The following is a 23,408-nucleotide window of genomic DNA, read 5'->3' as shown; positions in this document are numbered from 1 at the left end:
CTATGTTTTCAATATCACATCTACATTTCGAACGAAAGGGAGGAACGACCTGACATTTTTTTTATTGTTCTGGTGATTCGTAAAGTAGTTGTTAATGATTCTTTTCTAAAATAACAAAACATAATGCGTAGCGTCCAATATGGCTGATAATCAAAATTGGCATCATCGAATAGTTTCAATTTTCGTAAATGTACTGAATATTATATCCAGGGTACTATACAAGTTGTGTAGGCTGAGTAAAGTACCAACAGAAAAATATTAAATAATTTTACAGAAAGGCAATATAATAGAGAGAGAGTTACAGTAAAATTAATTAATTATAATTATTATTTTCAATTTTGGAATCCTTTTACAAATTTTATCTAAAATTGACAGTAGAATATACCTAGGTAATATAGTAGATCCTCCAAAATTAAAGTATATTTACAAGTTTAATTGAGAAAATTTCCAGTATCAAGGTCAAAAATTAAATAGCGTGTTCTAGAATTTGCAATAATTTGAGATACAAACCTTCCTCGAATCCTGTTTCTGGATCTCCATCGATTAATGTAGAGGTGTAGAAAAGTTTGTTCATCAATGGTGATATTAGCTGTACTATGAGAGTTTGCAATCAATTTTAATCTAATTTTAATTTTACATTTGGAGATGGTATCGAGACGAGACAAAATGTGAGTTCATTTCCAGTCGGGAAATAGGATATTCAACTTACAGAGCGTGTCAATACAAGGTAAAAACAAATGGAAACAACCTTTCTTAAAAGCGTTTTTTTCTGTTTCGCGCCTCATTTCGGCCTTACGAAGCCTGGAAAAACGGAAATCTATTCTACATGCATGAAACCGCATAGCACAGGTTCACTCACAATTGCCACAAATGGATTGACTCCATAATTACTACAAACGAAACATGACATACACAAATAAGCAGGTATGTACATGTCCGCTTGGCATGCCTGAAGATGTCGTATAGTAAAGAAAATTCGATTTAGGTCTCTGACTGCCAGTCTCGGCCTCGTCTTGATTTTAGAGATGACTGTTTTGTCTGTACCATCATTACCTTACTTTTTGAAGTTGTATTATCAAGGTGATACAAAATAATAATAATAATAAATAATAATGAAATCGTCTTCATTATAGGGGGGCGTGTTCCGGCCTCAAGAGCCGTTCTTACAACAGACCCTTGTATGAGAGATTAATACAATACAAAGATGGAATAAAGAGAACGAATATATATACATATATTTATAATATATATACATACAAATTATAACACACACACACACACACACACACACACACACACACACACACACATATATATATATATATATATATATATATATATATAACACAGTGGCGGCCTTCGACTTTGTCTTCGCCACTTGTGCCCCCGTACTATGGCCTCTTGTCTTAATGCTTGTCTACCAAGAGAAAGTAACTGCCCTTGTATCCTTCCCTTTCCGCAGTTCTGGCACCCAATCGCCGATACTGGTCAGAAGTATTCGGATAGTTCTGAGTTTCGCAAATTAAAAATGTTTTCAAATTTCCTCTATTTTCTTATACCAGAACCATTGAACATCCACGATAATTGTATGTTTGGAAAACGATATATCTATGAATTAAATTATACGCATTGGAAATTATTATTACAATAAAGAATTCTAAATGGGAGTGAACCCATAGCCCTCTACGAAGGATCGTAGCGGGCTATGGTATAATAATAATAATAATAACACTAATAATACTAATTATACTAATAAAATACTAATAAAAAGATTTTCACCTGGGGGACAAGGACAATTTACTTTCTCTTAGTAGACAAGTTTGACTTTGAGTTTTTGTTTTAGGTCCACTTTTATGCACTGGACCTACATTTTAAAGTGGGATCCGAACCACTATGTGCCTGCAGACATCTGGAGACTGCCTCTCTACACAACAAACACATTCATGTATGCAAGTACAAAATTGAATTTTTTCAAGTTTGAAAAATCATCGATGTTATTTTCGTAGTTTTTATAGGTTTACATTTTTAAAAAAATCATGGCTTGAGAGGGTGCATGGCTCCCGTGGCCGCTCCCCTGGGTACGGGCCTGATATATATAATTAGAAATAAAATTACACTTGTTGAAACCGCATATTAATTTAGATGATGATAAGTTAATACCATGACTAAGTATGATTAAGTATGCGAAAGCTGGAAGTTCTTACCGGAATGTTATGTACATTGAATAAACATATAAATATCTCAATGATTAACGAGCATTTGAAAACCATATTATTATTTAACCTCGCAACTTGCTGCTTTTAATAGATATGTTAATCCGTGTGTTTAATTACAGATGCTTGAAATGGGACTTGGAACTTTGAAGTGCTAAACATCTGGAATTCGCATTTAACTCCCACAGACTCGTGCAAGCACCACTAATATCATCGGTACGATTCACAGGAGCCGTCTTTATAAGGAGAATGGAGGAAACCTTTTCCGAGAGAAACAAGTCTCATTGCCACTTACTCCTAACAGACTAACCGGGTGAACAAGTGAAATGAAACATACCTCACGGTAATAACAAAAGTAAACATATCCCAACAGGAGGCAGAACGCTCAGTCAAACAGAGACGCGCAGGCGCACGTTCCCATAAAATTCGATAGTCTTTGTTCTTGACGAGCTGAGCTTAAATCCACTGAGATATTTCGCAGAAATCCTTCCTCCGAGCAGCTTCTAACCAAAGAAGGAAATGCAGGGGAAGAAAAAGTCGAAGTGTGGGGTTCTTCTGGGACTTCGAACTCTGAGAGACAAGGGGAATAGAACGGGGAACGGGCGAAGAGAAATTTGGCAGGAGCAGGTGGCCACACGGCAATCCACGAGGGGACACTTTCCTCAAATAGATGGTTCTGCTGGCCACTGTTCGTTCTGCCAGGTGGGACCATCTCTTCCCTTTCATCTTGACCAATCCCAGCGCGAACCGGACGGAGTGCGATGTTTTGCACGGGGCCTACGAAAAGAACATTATCTTTTTGAAAGTTCGACTGCTGATGGTTTATTTAAATTGAAGCAATCTGTTTTTCTCGACTAGCAGCTGCGTAAAAAGTTTCCTTCGCACCCAGTCTCATCTATATATCACGCGCGTTTCGGACAACAAGGACACAACGAATCTATACTACTTTCATAGACAGAAACGTGCATAACAATACAAGTCGGAAAGCTATAAAAAATATATTATTTGTCCCAGCATGGGGTAAAGTTAAATTTTCAGTAGTGAAAATGAGTTATTAATTTATTTAAAGTCACAAATTTATATATGCGACTGAGATCAAAGAATGTTCTCTGGAAGGAAGAAACAAAAATTGTACAATAATGCCTTCGTCTGAAATGACTGTGGAAGAAACAGAAAGGTAAGTAAACAGTTAGGCAGCAATCATGGTCTAGGCCAGTACCCTCAACCTTCTAAGACGATTTCCCTAAACGTTCATCTATATTAACAAGACATCGCATCTATTCGGATAACAAGAACAAAAGAATACGCAGACACTCACATATATCAATAGAAAACGAACCTTAAATAATCAACGCGTAATGCAAATGACACACGACTACTTATTCAAACACGCGCGCGAGTATGACATCTCCCACCTCTCACCCAAATCCATCAGCAAGTTTCTGGGAGAGCTTGAGAGAATAGAATTCCCCCTTGAATTCCATAATTTCATAAAATACATATTTCCTGAAAGCAACTGGCACCTAGAACTACCATGCATTTTATTTACATCCTATGCCAGGAACCTAATTATGATATAGGGGAAAACTGAGAAATTGCGATATGAGTAATTATGGTATTAGCTCAGCCACCAAACACCAAAACGACCTTCCGCCCTCCATGTACGTACTTGCAATAGCCACTGAATTTGGGGGTAAGTTCTTTGCACTTCAAATCAAAACTGATCTAAAATTTTTCATTCCAATCTTCTCAGTTCTCTTCGGTTGCTTAGACATACAAATTCCAATCTGTCAATTCAGATCCGGTTGTTCAGGCTCGTACAATACCAAACCTTTCCTCCCAATGAGTGAAGTAATAAAATTCGTAGGTTCGGCTTACCAATCTGACGAGAATAACCTGTTTCTGTACAATGCCACTCTTTCTGTTTCGTTCGAATTGATGGTTTAAATCACTTTATGTACAGATAGGTTAATCGGGACTGGACCTACAGTTTAAAGTGTGCAATGTGCTCAGGTATCTAACCCGAGACCCCCTGGATTACAAGGCGAGAACGTTACCACTACGATATCAGGGTGGCCCTCTTTCTGTTTCGTATAATTATCAACCATTCAACAATATATATGATACCCAACTTCTTGGCGTCCACACATTTCAAACTCTAAAACTAACTGCTTGAAATCATCGAAATCATCGACCCTAAATTAAACCTTAACATACTCGTATTTATCCAGTAAGTGTAATACTACTGTTTCGTGGTGACTAAAATGTTCACGACATAATTTAGGGTGATACATTTCCGAGAAAAAAATATTATCTCGTAATTTGGAAAAAGATATGTCTGTATGATGTTAACTTATAGCACAGTCTATCACACTGGATGGAAAGATGTGATGTGCTTCTGGGATCACACAACCATTTCTGCAAATTTTTAGTGTTGTAATTTGTCAGTAAGATACTGAGGTATTATGATGGTTGCTGAAAAGTTTATATATACTACTTACAATATTCTTAGACACCATACTTCAGTAAACCACGGCACTAAGGACCTTAGATCTATGTTATACTGATCACTTTTCTGCAGTTCGGTAAACGTCCTGTAGTTTCGTGAGTGATCATTGCAGAAGATGATCGAAAAATTGCTCACCATTATGACTGCTCGTTCTAATGTATTTTATTTCATCAATTAAATCTGAGAGATCTTTGGAACATTCTGTATCAGAGAAACCTTGATTTATCAACTCTGTTTTTTTCTCTTTCACAGTTTGATTTCTAATTTCAGACCAACATAAGTAATTCACTTTACACATTGAATCACATTTACAGTATGATTTTCTGTCATACCTAATACAATGAACATTTTTTAAAACATGCAATTCTAACAATTTAAAACAAGGAAAATGATGCAATAATAGTAAATATTTATGTGAAACAACGTTTATTATTGGCCTTCCTGATAGCGTCGAGAGCATTGTTGCCTAGCAATCAAGAGGGGTTCGGTTCGATTATAATACATATCAAAGTCGTTCGGATCACACTATAAACTACAGGTCCAGTCCCAATTAGCTTATCTGACCATAATGTGAAAAATAAAATTAAAAAAAAAAAACATTTCATTAAAGAAGAAATGAAGGAAAACTATTTATAAATAATAAACTTTAGTCGTAGGTGCCAAAATCAAATAACATCTTTTCTGTGGTATTTTCTCCGTATTTTTTCCCTGTTCCTTTCTTCCAAGTACGCTCTGCGAAGTCGTCTCCATATTTCATAGAGAACGAAAACAAATGACTTGTCAGGTAAACTTATTTTTGGACGTTATTTTCAATCATGCTCTTGGAGCTCTTCACACATTCCGTAATCCAGGTAAGGACATTGTGAATTTACAATATTGTTGAAGTGCATTATTTATATCTGTATTCTCCTGTGCCGTATATTTGATAAAAATATGGATATATTTTTTGCAGTCGTCTTTACTACAAATGATACACATTTCAAGTAAATTCAGAGCGAACGAATAATTATCACTAGGGCCCGGACTTTTAGGATTTTATAGACATCATTTTAGGCTTTTTAAACAGATGATTTAGCACTTTTAAGGATTTTTTCCCTACCCGTATTTTTATTGAAATCAATCACAAATCTTTGAATTTACATGAGAATCAATACTGCAAACACATTTTCCTTCACATATTACATGTTTACTAAACTTAAAGCATACAAAAAACAAAGTTTTTAGAAAATACAGAAAAAATAAAAAATAAAATGTGTTATTGTTAAGCTATTTCTTTTGTAATGCCAACTTTGCTTCCCTTTTTTTTTCTCATGCCCTTTCCCTTCTCTCATTTCCATTCCCCCTTCTGTGTGTGGGTGTGTGTGTGTGTGTGTGTGAGAGAGAGAGAGAGAGAGAGAGAGAGAGAGAGAGAGAGAGAGAGAGAGAGAGGAGAGAGAGAGAGAGAGAAAATACGTTTTCATATTGCCGTATAGTTCACTCTGATGAAACAAAACAAGGTTTCAGCATTTTTTGAGTTTTTTACATTTATTTAGCTGAAAAGTTCAATTTAGCCCTTTTCAGGATATTAAATCCTTTTAGCCGTTTTTACGACCTAGAGGATTCATGTATTTCATTAAGAAATGGCTAAAACGATAATATACGTTACAATAGTGACGTTACCAAGTAAGGAATAAAATAGGTTAAAACCTAAGAATCCGGGCCCTAATTATCACATATACAATAGTGCCAGGAGAGAGAAGAACTTGAAAGTAGAGAAATCAGTCTTGTGTTTATTGACAACAACTAACGATGAATCTGCTAAATTTTGTTGCATGATGCACATGAATTGCTTATACAGTTCAAAAGTGGCATTCGAATATTACCTATATATATACACACCATGATTTCCTTGAATGAACAATAATCAATCCATATGAACACATTTTAATATTAATCCTTGAAATATAATGGGATATAATAAAAACTCACAAGGCCATATGTATGTATCGAAACTAAAATTAAGGCTGAGGAAGCATTTTATCTCAATCTTACGGGAAAATATAGAAAATCTACAGGTAGGTAACATATGTTTTAATGACTAGCCCATGTTTTAAAATACAGAAATATATTTGCTCCTAAATAAAAATAATCTGAATATTTTCTATGCAAATATGTGTCAAAGACTTTAAAATCATTTACAAATTCAATGTCATAAACATAATTCAATATAAATACTATATGAAGATAAAGAAAAATCCATGAATATGCACAAAACAGAACGTTATTTTTTTGGAATACTTACGCAATGAAATTGCTCAACAACACTTGAACAACCATCAACGAGATTACATTCTTAATTACCTATTACAAGGATATGAGCCTAACGACTATCGTATAGATATCAACTGCGGCCGGTGGCTCAGAATTCTGTGATTTTTTTTATTGTGGAGAAAACAAAAATCCGTCTGACATGAGTCATTAATTAGTTTTGGATTTCGTTGTGCAGAGTTTTTCAAAATATCCCCATGGACGAGGTTTCATAATGGAGAAAACTCTTACAGTTTTCCTGTTATAAGTAATCACAGAGTTGCTAAACTTTTGAAACACTAAGTGCACTTGTTTGAAAATAAGAATAAAAACATGGGAAAGGGATGTTCTTTAAATGTCTTAATTCATACAGATTATTTGGAAAACAAGCTTTGTCTGCATTAGCCTTCCCCGATGGCACAGTGGTAGCGTCGTCTCCTTGTAATCAAGGGGTCCCGGGTACGATACCCAGTGGAGGCACAAGTGGTTCGGATCCCACTTTAAACTGTAGGTCCAGTCCCGATTAGCCTTACTGTGCATAAAGTGAACTTAAAATAACATATCAATCAATCAATCAATCAATTTAAGCGAAAAATGCAGACTTGACCAGGACTGAAACCCGGGTGTCTGGCAATTGCCCTACCAACGGAGCTACCTAGCTGATTTTCCCTGATTTTTCGTTCCTGCTGTTTTACCTGTGTGGAACAGTCTCTGTCAGTGATACCGGAACGGGATGTGTTGCCTTTGAAACACTGATTACATCAACGGTGCATTGTAGAGTAGATGCGTATATTACCGTATGATATAGCACCCACAGGAGACGTATTATGTAGAAATTTCATAAGGTAATACACAGATCTATGCCAGGAGATAGAAGGCGACGTCGACGTCATCAGTGTTTCAAAGGCAACAAACCCCGTAGCGGTATCACTGACAGACATTCCACACAGATAACAGCGTAAGCCATAAATTGGGAGAAACCAGCGTAGGCTGGGTAGCTCAGTTATACTCTATCCCGGGAATCTCTGGAGCAAGGCCACACATAGCGGCAATAGAAAGGAGGAAGCGAGTGGGTTGAGTGAGGCAGTACATTCTTCTTCAAAGGCTGGTAACTGCAGTTGCTTTCCCCCTCAACGCAATCCTGCTCCTTGTCACTTGTTCATTGAGTTGAGTTGGTGTTTTAAGTCCACTTTATGCACAGTAAGGCTATTCGGGACTGGACCTACAGTTTAAAGTGGAATCCAAACCACTATGTGCCTCCAGCACTTGTTCATTGGTTAAGTCCTCTCGAGTCACTACTTGCGCAGAGACTTGCTTTCGTTCGCTCGTTCCAGAGATTGCCGGAACAGAGTATAGTACAGCAATGGTACGATATGCCAGAGACACGGGTTCGAGTCTACATTTTTTACTTGGATTTCTAAATGAAAAATGAGGTTTTAATATTTACTTCGTGATCCATGATTTACAAAATAACTAACTAAAATCCTACTAATGTAACGAATTACACATACCGAATTCCCCATCTGCTTTTCCACATGAAGTAGAGAAGGATCTATCATGCCAGTTACATTACCAATTTCTTTCAGGCCAATCTTACATTGTCCTTCCATCTTTGCCTGCCTTCCTGCAGTTCTTCTATCACCAAGTTTCAGTCCCAATTAGCCTATCTGTGCATAAAGCGAACGTACAATAACAATTCAATCAATTATCACCAAGTTTCCCAATAAGTCTTCTGCAAACTTCTCTATACCCTCCCATGCAACTTACATGGTCTGCCACGAAGTTTAGTTAATTTAATAATTCAAATAATGTCAGGACATTAATACTGATTATGTACATCAGTATTACGCAAACCATCTTCGCTCACCTGTTTTTTCACCTTTCTATGCCGAAATATCTTAACATTTTATTCTCAAAAACTTAATTTATGTTGCTTTGTTAATATAAGAGGTAACATTTTACACCCAATCAAAACTACATTCAAAACTATTGTTTTGTGTACTTATAACCTTTAGATTCTTTCATAATAGGCAAGAGGGTAAAGGCTTATGAATATAAAAGTACCATGCATTATCTGAATTAAGCATGCTTATAATTTCCTCATCAATAAATGTTCATTTTTAATATTATTCTTAAGTATTTGAAATTAGAGTCTCATTCAAATTTATTATTATCTTTTAATATGTTTTGGTTATTATCTGACATTTTTTATTCAATTAAGAATTTTAAAATTTATCAGACATTAATTTAGCTACACGTATTGTAGACTCTATTTAATTAAGACTACTCCAATCATATTAACAATTTTTGTGTGAGGAAATTCCTCTTTACTCCATATTGAACAAATTAATCTGTAAGTTTGATATGTTAATCAGTTTACACCATAATAAATTACTCTGAAATTGCATCAAAGCCAGTTGCTTTGTTATTTTTAACTTTTTAAATTTAAACAAAATGAAATAATTTTACACCACCATGCCTGGAAAACTGCATGCGAGATACTTTAATTAACATATTCTACGTTTTAAGAGCTGAAATTATTTCACTATTTATGAAGAAACCTGTTCCTATTTTTCTTCTAATTTTGGTATAACCTTAGCAAAATGTACGATTTCTTGTTTTATGATTACCTTACACTAGCAACCTAACTTACTGAACAGTTGCTACATCTAATTTACATTCAACTATCAGTTAACTTCAAGTTTGCAAAGGTATTCCATGGACTTAATTTAATGTTCTATTGTACATCGTATCTTTTCAGAATTTACGAAGTAGCATCCGGCCGGAAATCTGAACGGGGGAGCATTTTACCTTCTATGGTATCATGTTGCTGTTTCATGACAACGTGATACGTGCTTTCATAAAATGATAGTAAAAAATAATTAACTACCAACATATAAAAGATTGAAAATACATACATTTTACGTCCTCGCCTTGTAATCAAGGGTTCCCGGGTTCGATACCCGCTGGAGGCACATAGTGTTCGGATCCCACTTTAAACTGTAGGTCCAGTCGCGACTAGCCTTACTGTGCATAAAGTGAATATAAAACACCAACTCAATCAACAAACATTTTACTTGAAATAGCGCACCACTGCAAATATTTGAATATTGAGATAACTTAGTGCAAGACATACTTGTTTTGCATATAACTGAATATACAAACATATTTGCTTTTTAAAAATAACGGGGAAAAACATGAGATCTTGATTATCTTATAATTTAACCCTCCGTCATCTGCGTTCTCATAGCAGCACAAATGTCCCGCGCGCGGCACTCAGTGCCGCCTCATCAAAACCAACGTTATTTACGTGAATTATTGATGCAAAGCGAGATTAAATAACACTGGCACTTACTGGAAATCAGGAGAAATATACATGAACGCAAACATGTCCATTTCGGACATTTTTGTTAGCTATTAGAAGACAAGTAAACAAAAATGACAGAGTCTCGTACAATTACAAGCTTAGACTCTTGAAGCAAATGCATCAAATTATTATTCTAAAAGTAATTAAAACTTTTCCATATAATGAAGGCACTAAAAAGTGAACTCACCATTCACAAAAATATCAAAGTATTTTCCAAAAATTTTCAACGTATCTTTCAAAACATTTCAACGTATTTTTTCGAATTTTTCAACGAATTTTTCAAAACGAATTGAAATCATATAACTTATATGCGCTTAGAAAGGAACTATTTGTTCCAAAATTCTCTGTCAAAATCTCTCTGACTCGCAGAAAAAAAACAATCGAATGTAGAAAACCCACGTCGAAGAAACTTACAAAATATTTTTAAAATGTTAAAATCTCAATTTGTTTCTCGTACTCTTACGAGGTACACGTAAGGAAAGGCATACTGACTCAAATATAAGGAACCGAATGTTGTCACTTTTCAATATCGTTATTTTGATAACTCCGACATTTCGTATGGGTACTGCAACGGTTTCTGCATACAAATGATTTGCATTTTGAACAGCGTACAGTGGTTTTATTCTTTTTATTTCCGCCGAATTCATGCCTGGCCTGCTGTGACTTAAGTTAGGAAACGTCCAGCGCAGTACTGAGTGCCGCCAAAGGGGGACGGGTCACTTGAGGGGTGCCCAATCAACACCTATATGTTTTCGGGGAAATAGTGAAGATAAGTTACCTGGTGCTTTCCAGACCATTATTGTGCTGGTAAAGAAAATAATTCAAAATTTTATAAAAGGCCGCGCGGGTTACGGAGGGTTAAACAAAAATAATGCAATATGAGAATCGAGCTCACAAAATATTACAACTGTTACATTAAAAGTATATTTATAACAATAGTTATAACCACAAAATGGTGTTGTTGCCCACACGACAACCACGTTTTATGCGAATAACGAAAAAATAATAATAAAGTGTGTTTCGGAAAGTAGACTATGCAAAAGGATTACCAAGAGGAGAGGAATTTTTCTTGTGTTTGGCGTTCCGCTCACGAGTTGCCACAATTAACCTTTTGCGGGGCAGCTGATGCGAGTAGCGTGATCCGTGGCGTCTGGACATATGACGCTGCCAGATCTATAAAACTGCCACGGACCTTGCACCACTAATGAGTTCGCTGGATCGTAAGTGAGGTTGCAGCAGGGGTGAGGGAGTCAGTGTATATGTTTCACGGACCATGACAAGTTACTGGTCAAATGTAAAGGCATTCATATCCCTCTGGAAGTTCGTACCTCAAAGAAGCTGATGCGCGAAAATTAAAAACTTAACAAGGCCTGCGATGAAATAAAACGACTTTAGCTAATGGTCGCACTGGAAAAGGGCTGCTCTCCACATTCAATTGTTTTGAAATGACAAAAATATATTAAAAATAAAGGATTCTAATGTAATTTTTCTTTTGAAATCTCTCATGAATAAATAGTAAACAAGATGCGCATTATTTTAGCATGCTTCGTTTCGTATAGATTTGCACTTCATAGAGCTTTCTACCGGCCTCCGTGATACAGTGGTTGGTCCGACGTGTAGTGTTCCTCGCTTCTGTGTCAAATTGGACATTTTCTTATGTAATTTTCTGATTTTGTTCTACGTTATCGTGGATATCCGCTATGTAGATATATGCAATGTAATTATAAACGATTAGATAATTATCCGTACTCTTCTTTCCAAAATTTACGCTCAAAATTAAATTTAGATGTAAATAGCTGCAGAAACTCCCTCTAAATGCTCCCACCCTTAAAGTCAATTCGGATTTTATTATTTTGCGTTTTAACTGTAAATCATATCCTGCAACTTCTAAATTCTTGATAGTCTCAATTGGTGTCTGAACTGCACACATCGAAACAGGGCCTATCTTCAGGGCCCGTCTTATATATACTATATATTATTTAAAAAAAAAAACTATGCAGCGAATGAAATCAACATTTAATAAGCAACTGTGCATTTCGCCGTGAGAACCAGCGGGACGTAGCTCCAATTTATCAAATTCTCAGGAGGGAGGAATTAATGTATTCTTACAAATATGTTTGACTATTAAGAACTGTCAGTAAATTGGACATACGTTACTCAAATTGTTAGTGCACTTGAGCCTCCCCGATAGCGCAGTGGTAGTGCGTCCTCTTATAATCAAGGCGTCCCGGGTTCGATACCCGGTGGAGGCACATAGTGGTTCGGATCCCACTTTAAACTGTAGGTCCAGTCCCGATGAGCCTTACTGTGCATAAAGTTGACTTAAAACACAAAATCAATCAATATTGTTATGACAAAGGGAAGATTTATGTAAGGGTTATGAAAACTTACAATCACTTCTTTATGTATTATTACATTTTGACAAAATTGTTACGGGATTTGCATACCTAGATTTTATCAACATTGCATGTCTAAAATTTTCGAGCAAATAAAACGCATCTCGCCCCAGGTATTAGGACGTTAAATTGTGGAACTGTATAAAGAGAAAACAACTCACTAAGATACAGAAATGACAATTGCCTTCAATTTTGTAATGAAACTGCAGTTTTCCTTGTCGCCTGGTCTGGTAATTAACGTATACTCGTTTGTTATCCCAGCCAAAGTAGGGGTGGGGTTTGTACTTTCGTTCACAATTTAGTCTCATTATCGTTTAGATTATCTTTCAGGTTTCAATGTACAAAGTTGAACGCAATACCGGCAAAACAAAAAGAAACGTGCATACATAAGAGTAACATCGTTAATATGACCTTAAAACAGGATGCAATGAAGGACGATTGCTACAAAATTGTTATACTACTACCTGATTGCCCGGCGTTCCCTGGGTATTTATTTATCCCAATCTTATATTAGACAGGTAAATAATGAATTTTAACTATAGTGTAAAATGTGACTAACTTTAAAAGTGATCGTGAATGTCACCAATCAGCTTAGCGACTCCGAAAACTATGGATTCGACACTAATCTAGGTCATTTGTGGCATTTTATTTTTCACCCCCTCTCATCCCCCATGCCAATAGGTGATGAACTTGGAGTTGAACCGCATTGGTTGGAAGTGTCACGAAAACTATGGATTCCATTCGCAACACAGCCTAAATGTTAGACAACCCGAGAAACACTATCGTTGTACGGATTGCATAGAGTCACGGATGTCTCTTTGTGCGGAATTTAATATCGGTGGTTCTCGATTATTTTTACATGTCACCCCTTCCCACCCAACCCCTATGGGTGCCAGAGGTGTCTTACCCCAAAATATTATTTCCAGATTGAAAGTGATACGTGTACCAAGTTTGGTTGAAATTGCTCCAGGCGTTCGGGAGTTATGCCGGAACAAACAAATACACACACACACACACATCCATTTATATATATATATATATATATATATATATATATATATATATATATATACACATACATATTCTTCCGAATCAAGAGTAAATAATAAAAGCAAAGGAAATCAAATTGCAAACCTACCTTGTTCTGGTCCGCAAACACGAGGAATAATTTCCAATATGGCAGAACATGACGCATCGTTGACACACAGCTGACGAGCCAGTAGACACTTCAGGATTGCAACTGCAGCGTTGTCTTTGGAACCTAAAATGGAAGAATAAATAAATGCTTAATTGTGAAAATCAACGTTTATCAATAACACTGGAACAGCCGACATGGTCAATTTATCACTTCAATATTATACAAAAAAATAAATGTAGTGCGCGTTATTCCTAAACGATCTCGTAAGCCACAGTATCATGACGTTTCTGGGAAGCACGATACACGTTATTCTTTATAATACACAAAAATAGCATTTATTTTTTTATTGTGCTACACACAACAGGCACAGAAAATTCATATCATTTAGATATTTATGGAAAATATAAAGAAGGTAAAGTTAACCCTTGCACATTGCATAGGGGATGTGGAGGTAGTGCCACACACATTCACAATCTAGGCCATTACTGGAGATGATGGGATCAGCACCACGCTCCAGCCACCTTTAACCTCCCAGTACCCATTTATTAGAGGCATTACTGGACACATTTCCACCTGAAATTACTCATCCCAGGATAAAAAGAAAAAAATACAAAATATATAAAATAAATGTAAAAATCTATTAATATATGCACATGTAATCCAGACATGTAACAGTGTAATGCAAAAATTGATAATATATAAAATAGGTATGTAGATTTCTTACAATATTAAAATAAATATTAAATTTATCAGTCTATTTTAAGTAGGAACCAAATTATGTTCATGCATGTATCTCACAAGGTGTATGAGCTTCCTTAAGAGACCCATGCAAAATTTAGAAATAATTGAATGCCACTGGATGAAATCACGTGAGGCTAGATGAAACATGAACTTCTCTAATTCCATGATGTCACATCTTTTAAAATAACAGGGGTTACCTGGAAATTAAAGTTTGTCGAGTGACGCCACGTACGATAGGGATAGGAATTTAAAAATAGAGTTTGCAGGGGACATTTATCGATCTACAGCCGTGTAGAATTTGTCACAAAGGTTTAAACTGTCACGTATCTTCGTGGGTTGCATTCAACGTAGCATGAGAAACAAGCAAAGGATAAATCAGGTCACAAATTATTGGAAGTACAAGTTTGTTGTAGTGAAGGGACTATGCTGAATTAGTTTTGGAAAACAAGAGCGACGATTCTATCCTCCTAAGATCCATTTCGAAACACATTATTCATTTAATGAAAAAACACTATAGCATTTATCGACCTTATTCATACACATCAAGAAGCTGTATTGGCAATAGGATCGTAGATTCACTGATATGATGATTGTGATTAGTGTCGGAAAAGAATGTTTTTGATGCTCATTTTAGCAGTTCATCTCATTTCCAGATAAGTTTCGATTCCATATAAAGATATCCTGGATTGTTTCTAATATTGTCGAAAAATAAGAATAGAAACTCTCCCGTTTGGGGCCAAAGCTTGTCAATCTGCTTTTCGTTGAGTGGTGTGTGTGGTCAGCGCATGGTGTCCCATCCCCTGCAATGATTAAGTAAGCAAGGGCATTGTGTGAAGAGTTTATATTAATAATTACAGAAGTAGAGATTGCAAATTGTTGTTACAAGAACGTTTCTCATTCTAGCATCAATCAAACAACTACATGAAAATAAATTACTTGCAACACTTTTAAAAATAAGGAAATCATACAATTTTCTGTTTTGTAGATCCGGAGTAAAAAATGAACACCAGCGTGAGATTTTCTTAACAATTTCAAAAATAATCACATGCGAAAATTACAGTTTTCACCCGGAAAGTTTTCAAAATAATAGGGCTATATTTACATCTATTAAAATGTTTAAAAATAAGTGCAATTCAAATTACTGTAAGATAAAGCATGGAGATGAAAGTATTTAAAAAGGCAGATATCGATAAACAATAAAAACGATAAAATAACAAGAGATAATAAATACGTAAACCAATGTTGTTATAAGTTTTTCCAATACAATGACTTGAGGCATTAAGGGTTGAATTGTATACTATACTGCCTGATTCCACTCTTCTTTCCTGAACATCTTTGATGATTATGCCTACGATAAAAGCATGAATATGCAGTACAGTGTCCCTAGTAAAATAACAAAATAAATTTAATAAATAAGGAATTTAATAATTAAGCAAATTAACCTGATACGCTAAATACCCAGGTTCTTTCCTGTCAAATAAATTTATTGATATATGACTAGTAGAAGCCCCAACAAATACGAAAACAAATTCTTCTAATGTAATTGCTTCCAATAGACATGTGGCAAAGGTCATTTGTCAGTTTTCACAAGTCTTCAAACCAAAAATATTCATCGAAAATGTTTTCCAATTACATGCAATAAAGATAATGTTTATCGAACTCACACAAGCAGCATTTTGAGTATATTTCTGAACACAACCAAACTTTTCTTGTTTCAAATGTTACAAAAGGGAGAGGCTCAAAATAATCTGTCGCCGTGGTTTCGGTCTTGCTCCAGGTGAATTTTAACAAACCTCTGCAGAAGTTGTTTAAAAAAAGTGTCTGGTTGTTTCTCATCAGGGAAGGTGGATATAAAATGTCCCGCGGCAGTTTTCAAAATCAATACAAAAGGTCCAAAAGCAGGAAGCATCTAGTAGAAAAAATGTTATTCCATCAGCAAAGATTATTGCCAGAGCAATGAGTGGCAGAAAGCATTTCTGTATACATTTGAAATGTGATGAAAAATTTACTACATGATTTTTCTCGAGTTTTTCGTAGGTTTTCTCCCCAAAAATTTACATTAGTGATTACTTCTAGTTGATTGCTGAGGCAATCTAGTTTCAAAACTATACTAGTTTCAAATATTGGGAATATCCTCTTCATATATTTTCTACGTTGATTAATCAGACAAAGTTTACAAGTGCCATAATTTGTTTTCCAGTTATAGTAGAGTAATGAAATTCATTGCGTCTATCAATATTGCCCCTCTCTCTTTAATGCTCTAAGCCTGCACTGTTATTAACAGCAATAACTGCATAGTGGCTGTTCAAATTGCAGTGAAGCCAATAGAACCAAGGGACCACGTGACAAGATTGTTATTTTTGTCGCATCGTAATTAGTGTTGCCCACGAGACGAGATTTTGGCCTGTCTCGTCTCGTGGAGTCTCGTGGAAATGCTGTCTCGTCTCGAAAATATTAGTTTGTCTTATGGCACATGGTCAATCTCGTCTCGTCTCGAATTTTTAAAAGCCTGTCCCGTCTCGTCCCGTGGGCAACACTAATCGTAATACGCAGCTATTCCTCTAAGAATAAAAGCATATGCATATGCCGATGTGTCCTCCGCATTGATGTCGGTAACACATAGTGAGGGACTCACAATTCCTAAATCACTATCCACCACAGTAAAATTGAACCTTTCTCGTGACCAAGAACGATCTTTCATATATAAAATATAGTGTTAGATAGAAAAAGATAACTAGGTTACTTTTTTCACGATAAATGTCAAATCTTTTATTTCATCTGGAAATTAATTAAATAACATCGCCAGATTTCGGCGCACCTGATACTGCACTCTGACACGAGCAATGTTGCCAGTACACGTCGCAATTTTTTCATGAATATGGTATGATTAATCCCATAAATCGTCTGTAATGCACAGAATTACTCCCACATCCCCTAATGTGCCTTCATGGCACAGTGCTATGTGCACGGGTGACTTTACCTTTTATATTACATTTTATGCATAGAATGCATTAAAATGTATCGTTCCTTTATCATTTTTTATCATTTTTTACCCACTGAGACCATCGATACCCATAAAAAAATATTGCAAGGGACAATATATCGGTTTTTTATCCATGTTTTTCTTTCCCTCGCACAATAGTTTTTTTTTACACATTAAAACCTTTTATTTCATACTGAACGTTCGTGCATATAATTATTTTCGTTTTTAATATCTAAGAATATCCATATAGATAAAGTTAATAACTAATACAAGGTCCATGTCTCTAACGTTTTTTGTACAAAAGTTAAGAACGTTCAAAGTCTTGGTTGCGTGACTTTTGGGACACCCTGTATATATCAGAAATGTGACGTGACACACAAATTTTGAGACTTTCTCTGAACTTCTCGTACCAAATTTAGTAAAGGACACGTTATTTCGTCCAGGATACAGAAAAAAAGTTGAAATTTGTTCCCTAGTGTTATAGTCCTGAGAAAATGAAGTTCAGCAGAAAACTTACAAGAAAGTTCAGTGTATTTCTAATACCGTGTAAAAAATCATTGTTCAAGCGACACAGACTTTGATCTCAGAACGTCAACAGCACGTTTTGATCAACGTTTAACCTCAGTGGTGTTAAAACAGCACAGGTAAATGGTTGTAATCCACACCAGTGACATAAAACTATGACCAAAAAGTGCTGTGGGCCTCCTGAGACTACTCTTAAAACCAGTGTTTTTCCAGCATACGAGAAACCTGCTTTGCTGAGTATCCAATTTTTTCAGCCATGCAGAAGAAGACATGTCACTTTTTTGCCTGATATAACCACTGATCCACACACGCTTCAATTATTCTACACATTTATTACATAACTCCGTTTTTGACTTGTCACGTTTTTGCTAAAAATAAACTTAAACTGTTATATAAAAAAGCCATAAATGCTAGAGTTTTGATTGGACGGTGTTTAGGGTAATGTTATTTCCAGATTGTTTTTCCTCTTTCTAACACACTCGGCAGGATCCACTAGGGCCAGAATTTTTCTTTTGAAGTCTGATGATGCGAGAAGGGGTACGTGGAGGTACAAGGGAAAACTTTTTTTTCCTTTTTCAGAAATTATTTTCGATCTCCCATGGGTTTAAGTTTACCTTAGAAGGCTGAAGATGGCGCCGGAATGCAAAGTGAAAGGACAGAGGTAGATAAAAGAGAGCGAGAGGAAGAAATCAAGACAAGGAGAGGAAAAGAGAGCGGAGGACCAAAAATACGGAAGGAGAGAGTAAAATGGGTGTTTTTTACATTCATTTTTTCCACTCTACTTTTTCAAGCTGTGATTTCTCAACCGTGGAATTACGCCGTCGATTTGCCCATCAGGAGCAGGAGGAGGTCACAGCAGAGTCGCAGTACAAATTTCCCTTCTTTTCTTTTCTTCATTTTTTTTATTTTTGCGTTCCTGTGATAAGGGCTCATTCCACAGGGACCCGGCTACTCTTATTAACCTTGGATTTGTGAACCGCGCATGCATGCATGCTCTCTTAAGACTAACAAGAGGAGAAATGCTGCAGGAAAAAAGAGGGGACGAGGGGTTTTCCGCGAACGTCGCTACCTACCATCTAAACCTCTACGTGCGATTACGTCTCCTTCCTTTGAGACAAGAGGGTTGCCAGATTAACTCTTTCGCCGCAAAAATCGACGGATTCTAACTTCACATATACTCTCTGGCAGCACTTTTCGTTTCCTTAATCCGAATCCGTATTCGACATGATAAGTTCTCGTACAGCGTTAACTCAATGTACTTTCACATACTGATTTGCTTCAAATAGTTTTAAGCTTTACTTTTGATGTACGGTAACAAACCTTTCCTCGTGTGACGAATACACAGGGGTCTGTATTCTCCACTCATACTCATTCTTCTGCTTTCGTACCAGGCATGAAATGTGCCTGCACTTCATTAAAGGAAAACGGACACAGTCAATCTGTATCCTTACAGAATGGCAATCCAAATGTCTCCCGGCAGTTCTCAATTGCATATCATTTCAGGATATAAGGTGCTAGCGGAACAAACAGTAACGACAGAATAATTTAGAGATTATTCTGTTGCTGACCCTCCCCCCCTCCGAAATAGTCACTACTCGAGAGAGTAAAACTACTTAAAGTAGTAAAGAATGTCTGGGATTACTATGCCAGTATTATTATCCCGTTGCACATTCAATCCGAGTAGCATCTGTGCAATCCCTAGACAAGACAAACAATACCAAATTTTTCATTGGTTAAATATTTTGGAGACAGATGGTATGCAAAATGAAGACGAAAACGGGTCTTCATTTCATTTCTCACCTTAAATATCTTACAATGTCTGTAACTAAAGAAGGCCAGCAAAGTTCATCAAGTATCCGAAAACAGATAAATATTGTCAAATATTTATTAATATTCATTTAAGAACTTAAGTAATTTATGTTTAATATATACCCTCTGTTTCTCGCAACGCGAGGGTAATGAATTAAAACAAAATAATCAATAAGCAGAGGACAAAATTGTAATTAACATGCAATGGTAGAAATGTGACTTTTTAAATGTAATTAAATTCTGTACGTACATACGCACACACGCGTGACCCCATACGCCGACCTCAGTGGCAGAATGGTTAGAACAGCGCGCTACAACGCCAGGGGTCCCGGGTAGGTCAAAGGTGTTATTTGCGAGTGTCTCTTCATCCATTTCATCATATCATCCCCATCTTCGCGGTTAGGCAAAGTAGCAAAAAAGCGAAATAAAAAAAAATCAAATCAGTCAATCAATACACGCACGACCCCATATATGTATATGTAAAGTTAAAACGAGGTTGATACATATTTTGAAACTTGTATAGGTCAAGCTAAGGTTGCGTCGTTGCCTTGTAATCAAGGAGTCCCGGGTTCGATACCCGGTGGAGGCACATAGTGGTTCGGATCCCACTTTAAACTGTAGGTCCAGCCCTGATTAGCCTTACTGTGCACAAAGTGGACTTAAAATAACAAAATCACTCAAATCAAGCTAAGGTTGCATTTGATGGATAAATTAATGGTAATTCTGTTTTCTGGGCACTGTATGCCACCTCTAGAGGTGTTTTATATATAATTTCACGATGCTTCTAGGGTAGTTATTGGAACCTCTATTGAAAATATTTAAACTACCACACCGTGTAAATCTCATTTCACAATGATCTATATTTCACAAACAAATCTTATTTTGTTAATAGTTGGAATTCATCAATACTAATTCCTTTAACACCATAAGAAGTTGAAACAACAGTCAAATATTTAAAAATATATATGTGTATATATATATATAGCCTTTGGTAAATATTTTTTGCCACTTTCCCTCTACAGCACTCAGGTACGTTTGTCACACATTTACCCTGGGAGGGGAATACATAAATAATCACTTTAGTAGCAACATTCATTCATTCCACTCGGCTGCACAAAATCTGCAACTTTCCGTGCTCTTCGTGATTTTTAATTGTCAGTGTGTAGATGAGAATTTAATGTAATTTTTTTAAGAACAAATATGTTTAGAGTTCTTTCTTTGTACATCAGAAATTCCAACTTTCAAAAATAAAAATATATTATGACAACGTAATTCTGGCATGCGTTCCGAAACTAACTCAAAGCAAACAACCATGGGGTAGGGGCACGGCATATATAGAGAGATCAAGAGAGAGCGAAGAGGGGTAAAGAGATTTGTGTTATGTTTGTGAGCACACGCTTGTGTGCATACAAGGGTGGGAGGGGGAGGAAAAGGGAACCGGAATGATGTGAAAAGGAAAAAAATCCCGCACAGGAATGGGATAATAAATAGCAATATTAGTGAAATTACAATCCGGGGTTTCCACAAAACGACGAAACAAAATTAATTGGTTCCACGGCATCCCAGGCTGGGTTGACCAACGGACAGAGGTTCATACGCTGTATATTTTGATGGATAGAGAGTGCTCTGTTGATCCAATTAGCAGTTGAAGAAGACCAATAACCAAGTGATCCTCATTCGTCCAACGAAAGGTAATCTCTTTTGATTTTTTATTGTCTACATTCTGTAATAAACACACTGTCATTCACAAAAGATAATTACCGAAGGAACTTTTTGGGATCTACGGAACAAAAGGTTTAACATGAGCATATTTAATTCGTCCTGGGCAGTCTTTTGCAGTCAAGTAGAGTGACGTACCTTCGAAATCTCCATAAATGTTAGTAGCCGTAAAATAAAATTGTAAAAAGTACGGTAGGTGATTGTAATACCAAAGAGCTTCCTCATCCCCAGATCGACCTCTATCGTAAGAGAATCATCAAAAAGGTTGGTAAGTCGGAGATTCTCCTTCCAGTCATTGACAACACTTTACATACATCCACATTCTCACTTTTAGCAAAATGTTTCTTAATTTTGCTTACTTACTCCACATACGTCACATCGGTATATTTTATAGGACTACCACCGCAACACCAAGTGTTGCACAATACAAAAAAATGATAAGCAACACTTTTCAAATGCAATTCAGTAGGTCTGAATAAAAACAACACTACTTGAATAGATTAGACACTAGTTTTCATATTTTGTGACTGCATTAATGATTTCAGAGAAAGTTTACTGTGTATGATCTACCTGCAATTGCTGACACTTTAAAGTAGCAAATTTGACTTTTGAAAGCACATAAACTGTTATAAAATACGATCTTGAGAAGTGAAGCACTTCAAGGAAAAGCAATTTTCACGTGACGTTTATGGAGATTTCTCCTTCGTGCAATATAAGATGATATGATAATTGAAAGCGGACCTTAAGAAACAAATGGGACCTTATGAAGCGTGTCACAACCGTCTGAACTGGTTTCTTAGAGTTAGTTTCCAAATAGAGTATCATGTAACACACCAAATGCGAAGAGTCTCCTTACCGTGACAGTCTTCTTAGAAGCAAGTATTCAACAATGGTTCATGCAATCAATGAATTGACACTCTTTATATTCCTGAACTCCAAAGCAATATAACATTCCTTTTCTGCCACATTTGACGATGAGAATGAATCATAATTAGATGAAACTGATGAAAGGACCATATCAGAGGAAGAAACGCCAACACCCATGACAGAATTCGAACCTGGAAACTTTGTTAGCAGGTCAGATTAGGTCACTCTATACGCTCGGCCACTGATGCAGATGATTCTTCCTATGAATATTTTAGGGCCTTCCCAAGGGTGTAGTGGTAACGTCATTTCTTTGTAATCAACGAGTTCCGGGTTCGATACCCGCTGGTGGCACATTGCACGGTGACTTGGATACCACTTTAAACTGTAGGTCCAGTACCGATTAGCCTATCTGTGCATAAAGTGAACTTAAAACATTTCATATTCATACGAATGTTGTAATTCATCAACGGTAGTCCAGACATATATAATTCTCAAGTTTGTTCTACGCCTTCACGGTACAATCAGCGGCTAAGATAACAGAAGGCAAACTGTCAGTCTCCGAGGCAACTACTTATCGCAAGGCTTACAGTTAGGCCTACTATTGTCAAAAGCTTGGAAGTGGAATCTTCAAGCCTATGTTTTAGAAATGTTATATTGGTCGAAACTACTCCGAACTCAGTTATATGTGCAGTTAAGAACAAAGAGCCTACGTCCGAATCCACTTTCCTTGGATATTTTACTTGAGTTGCACAAAATGTCACATCTGTGTGTTACGAACTATTCATCTTCGTGGTTCCAAATCACCACGAACCAACTCAGCAAAATTGGCAGATATTAGAGACCTTTGACAAGGTA

The 23,408-nt window shown here is 36.3% G+C and overlaps 1 protein-coding gene across 3 annotated transcripts in view; it reads right to left on the bottom strand.

Moving 5' to 3' along the window:
- The window catches only part of Gfrl (Glial cell line-derived neurotrophic family receptor-like), an 861,280-nt gene that overhangs the window by 574,303 nt on the left and 263,569 nt on the right, over positions 1 to 23,408 (bottom strand). For all 3 annotated transcript variants that reach the window (XM_083117425.1, XM_083117426.1, XM_083117427.1), the window contains exon 2: positions 13,910 to 14,032. In XM_083117425.1, coding sequence (XP_082973551.1) covers positions 13,910 to 14,032 — 123 coding nt within the window. The remainder of the gene's footprint in view (positions 1 to 13,909; positions 14,033 to 23,408) is intronic.

Source organism: Lepisma saccharinum, chromosome 2, assembly GCF_977018435.1.
Source record: "Lepisma saccharinum chromosome 2, izLepSacc3.1, whole genome shotgun sequence".
Taxonomy (NCBI): domain Eukaryota; kingdom Metazoa; phylum Arthropoda; class Insecta; order Zygentoma; family Lepismatidae; genus Lepisma; species Lepisma saccharinum.
Note: the sequence above shows the minus strand (reverse complement) of the source record. Positions and strands in the feature narration are given on the sequence as shown.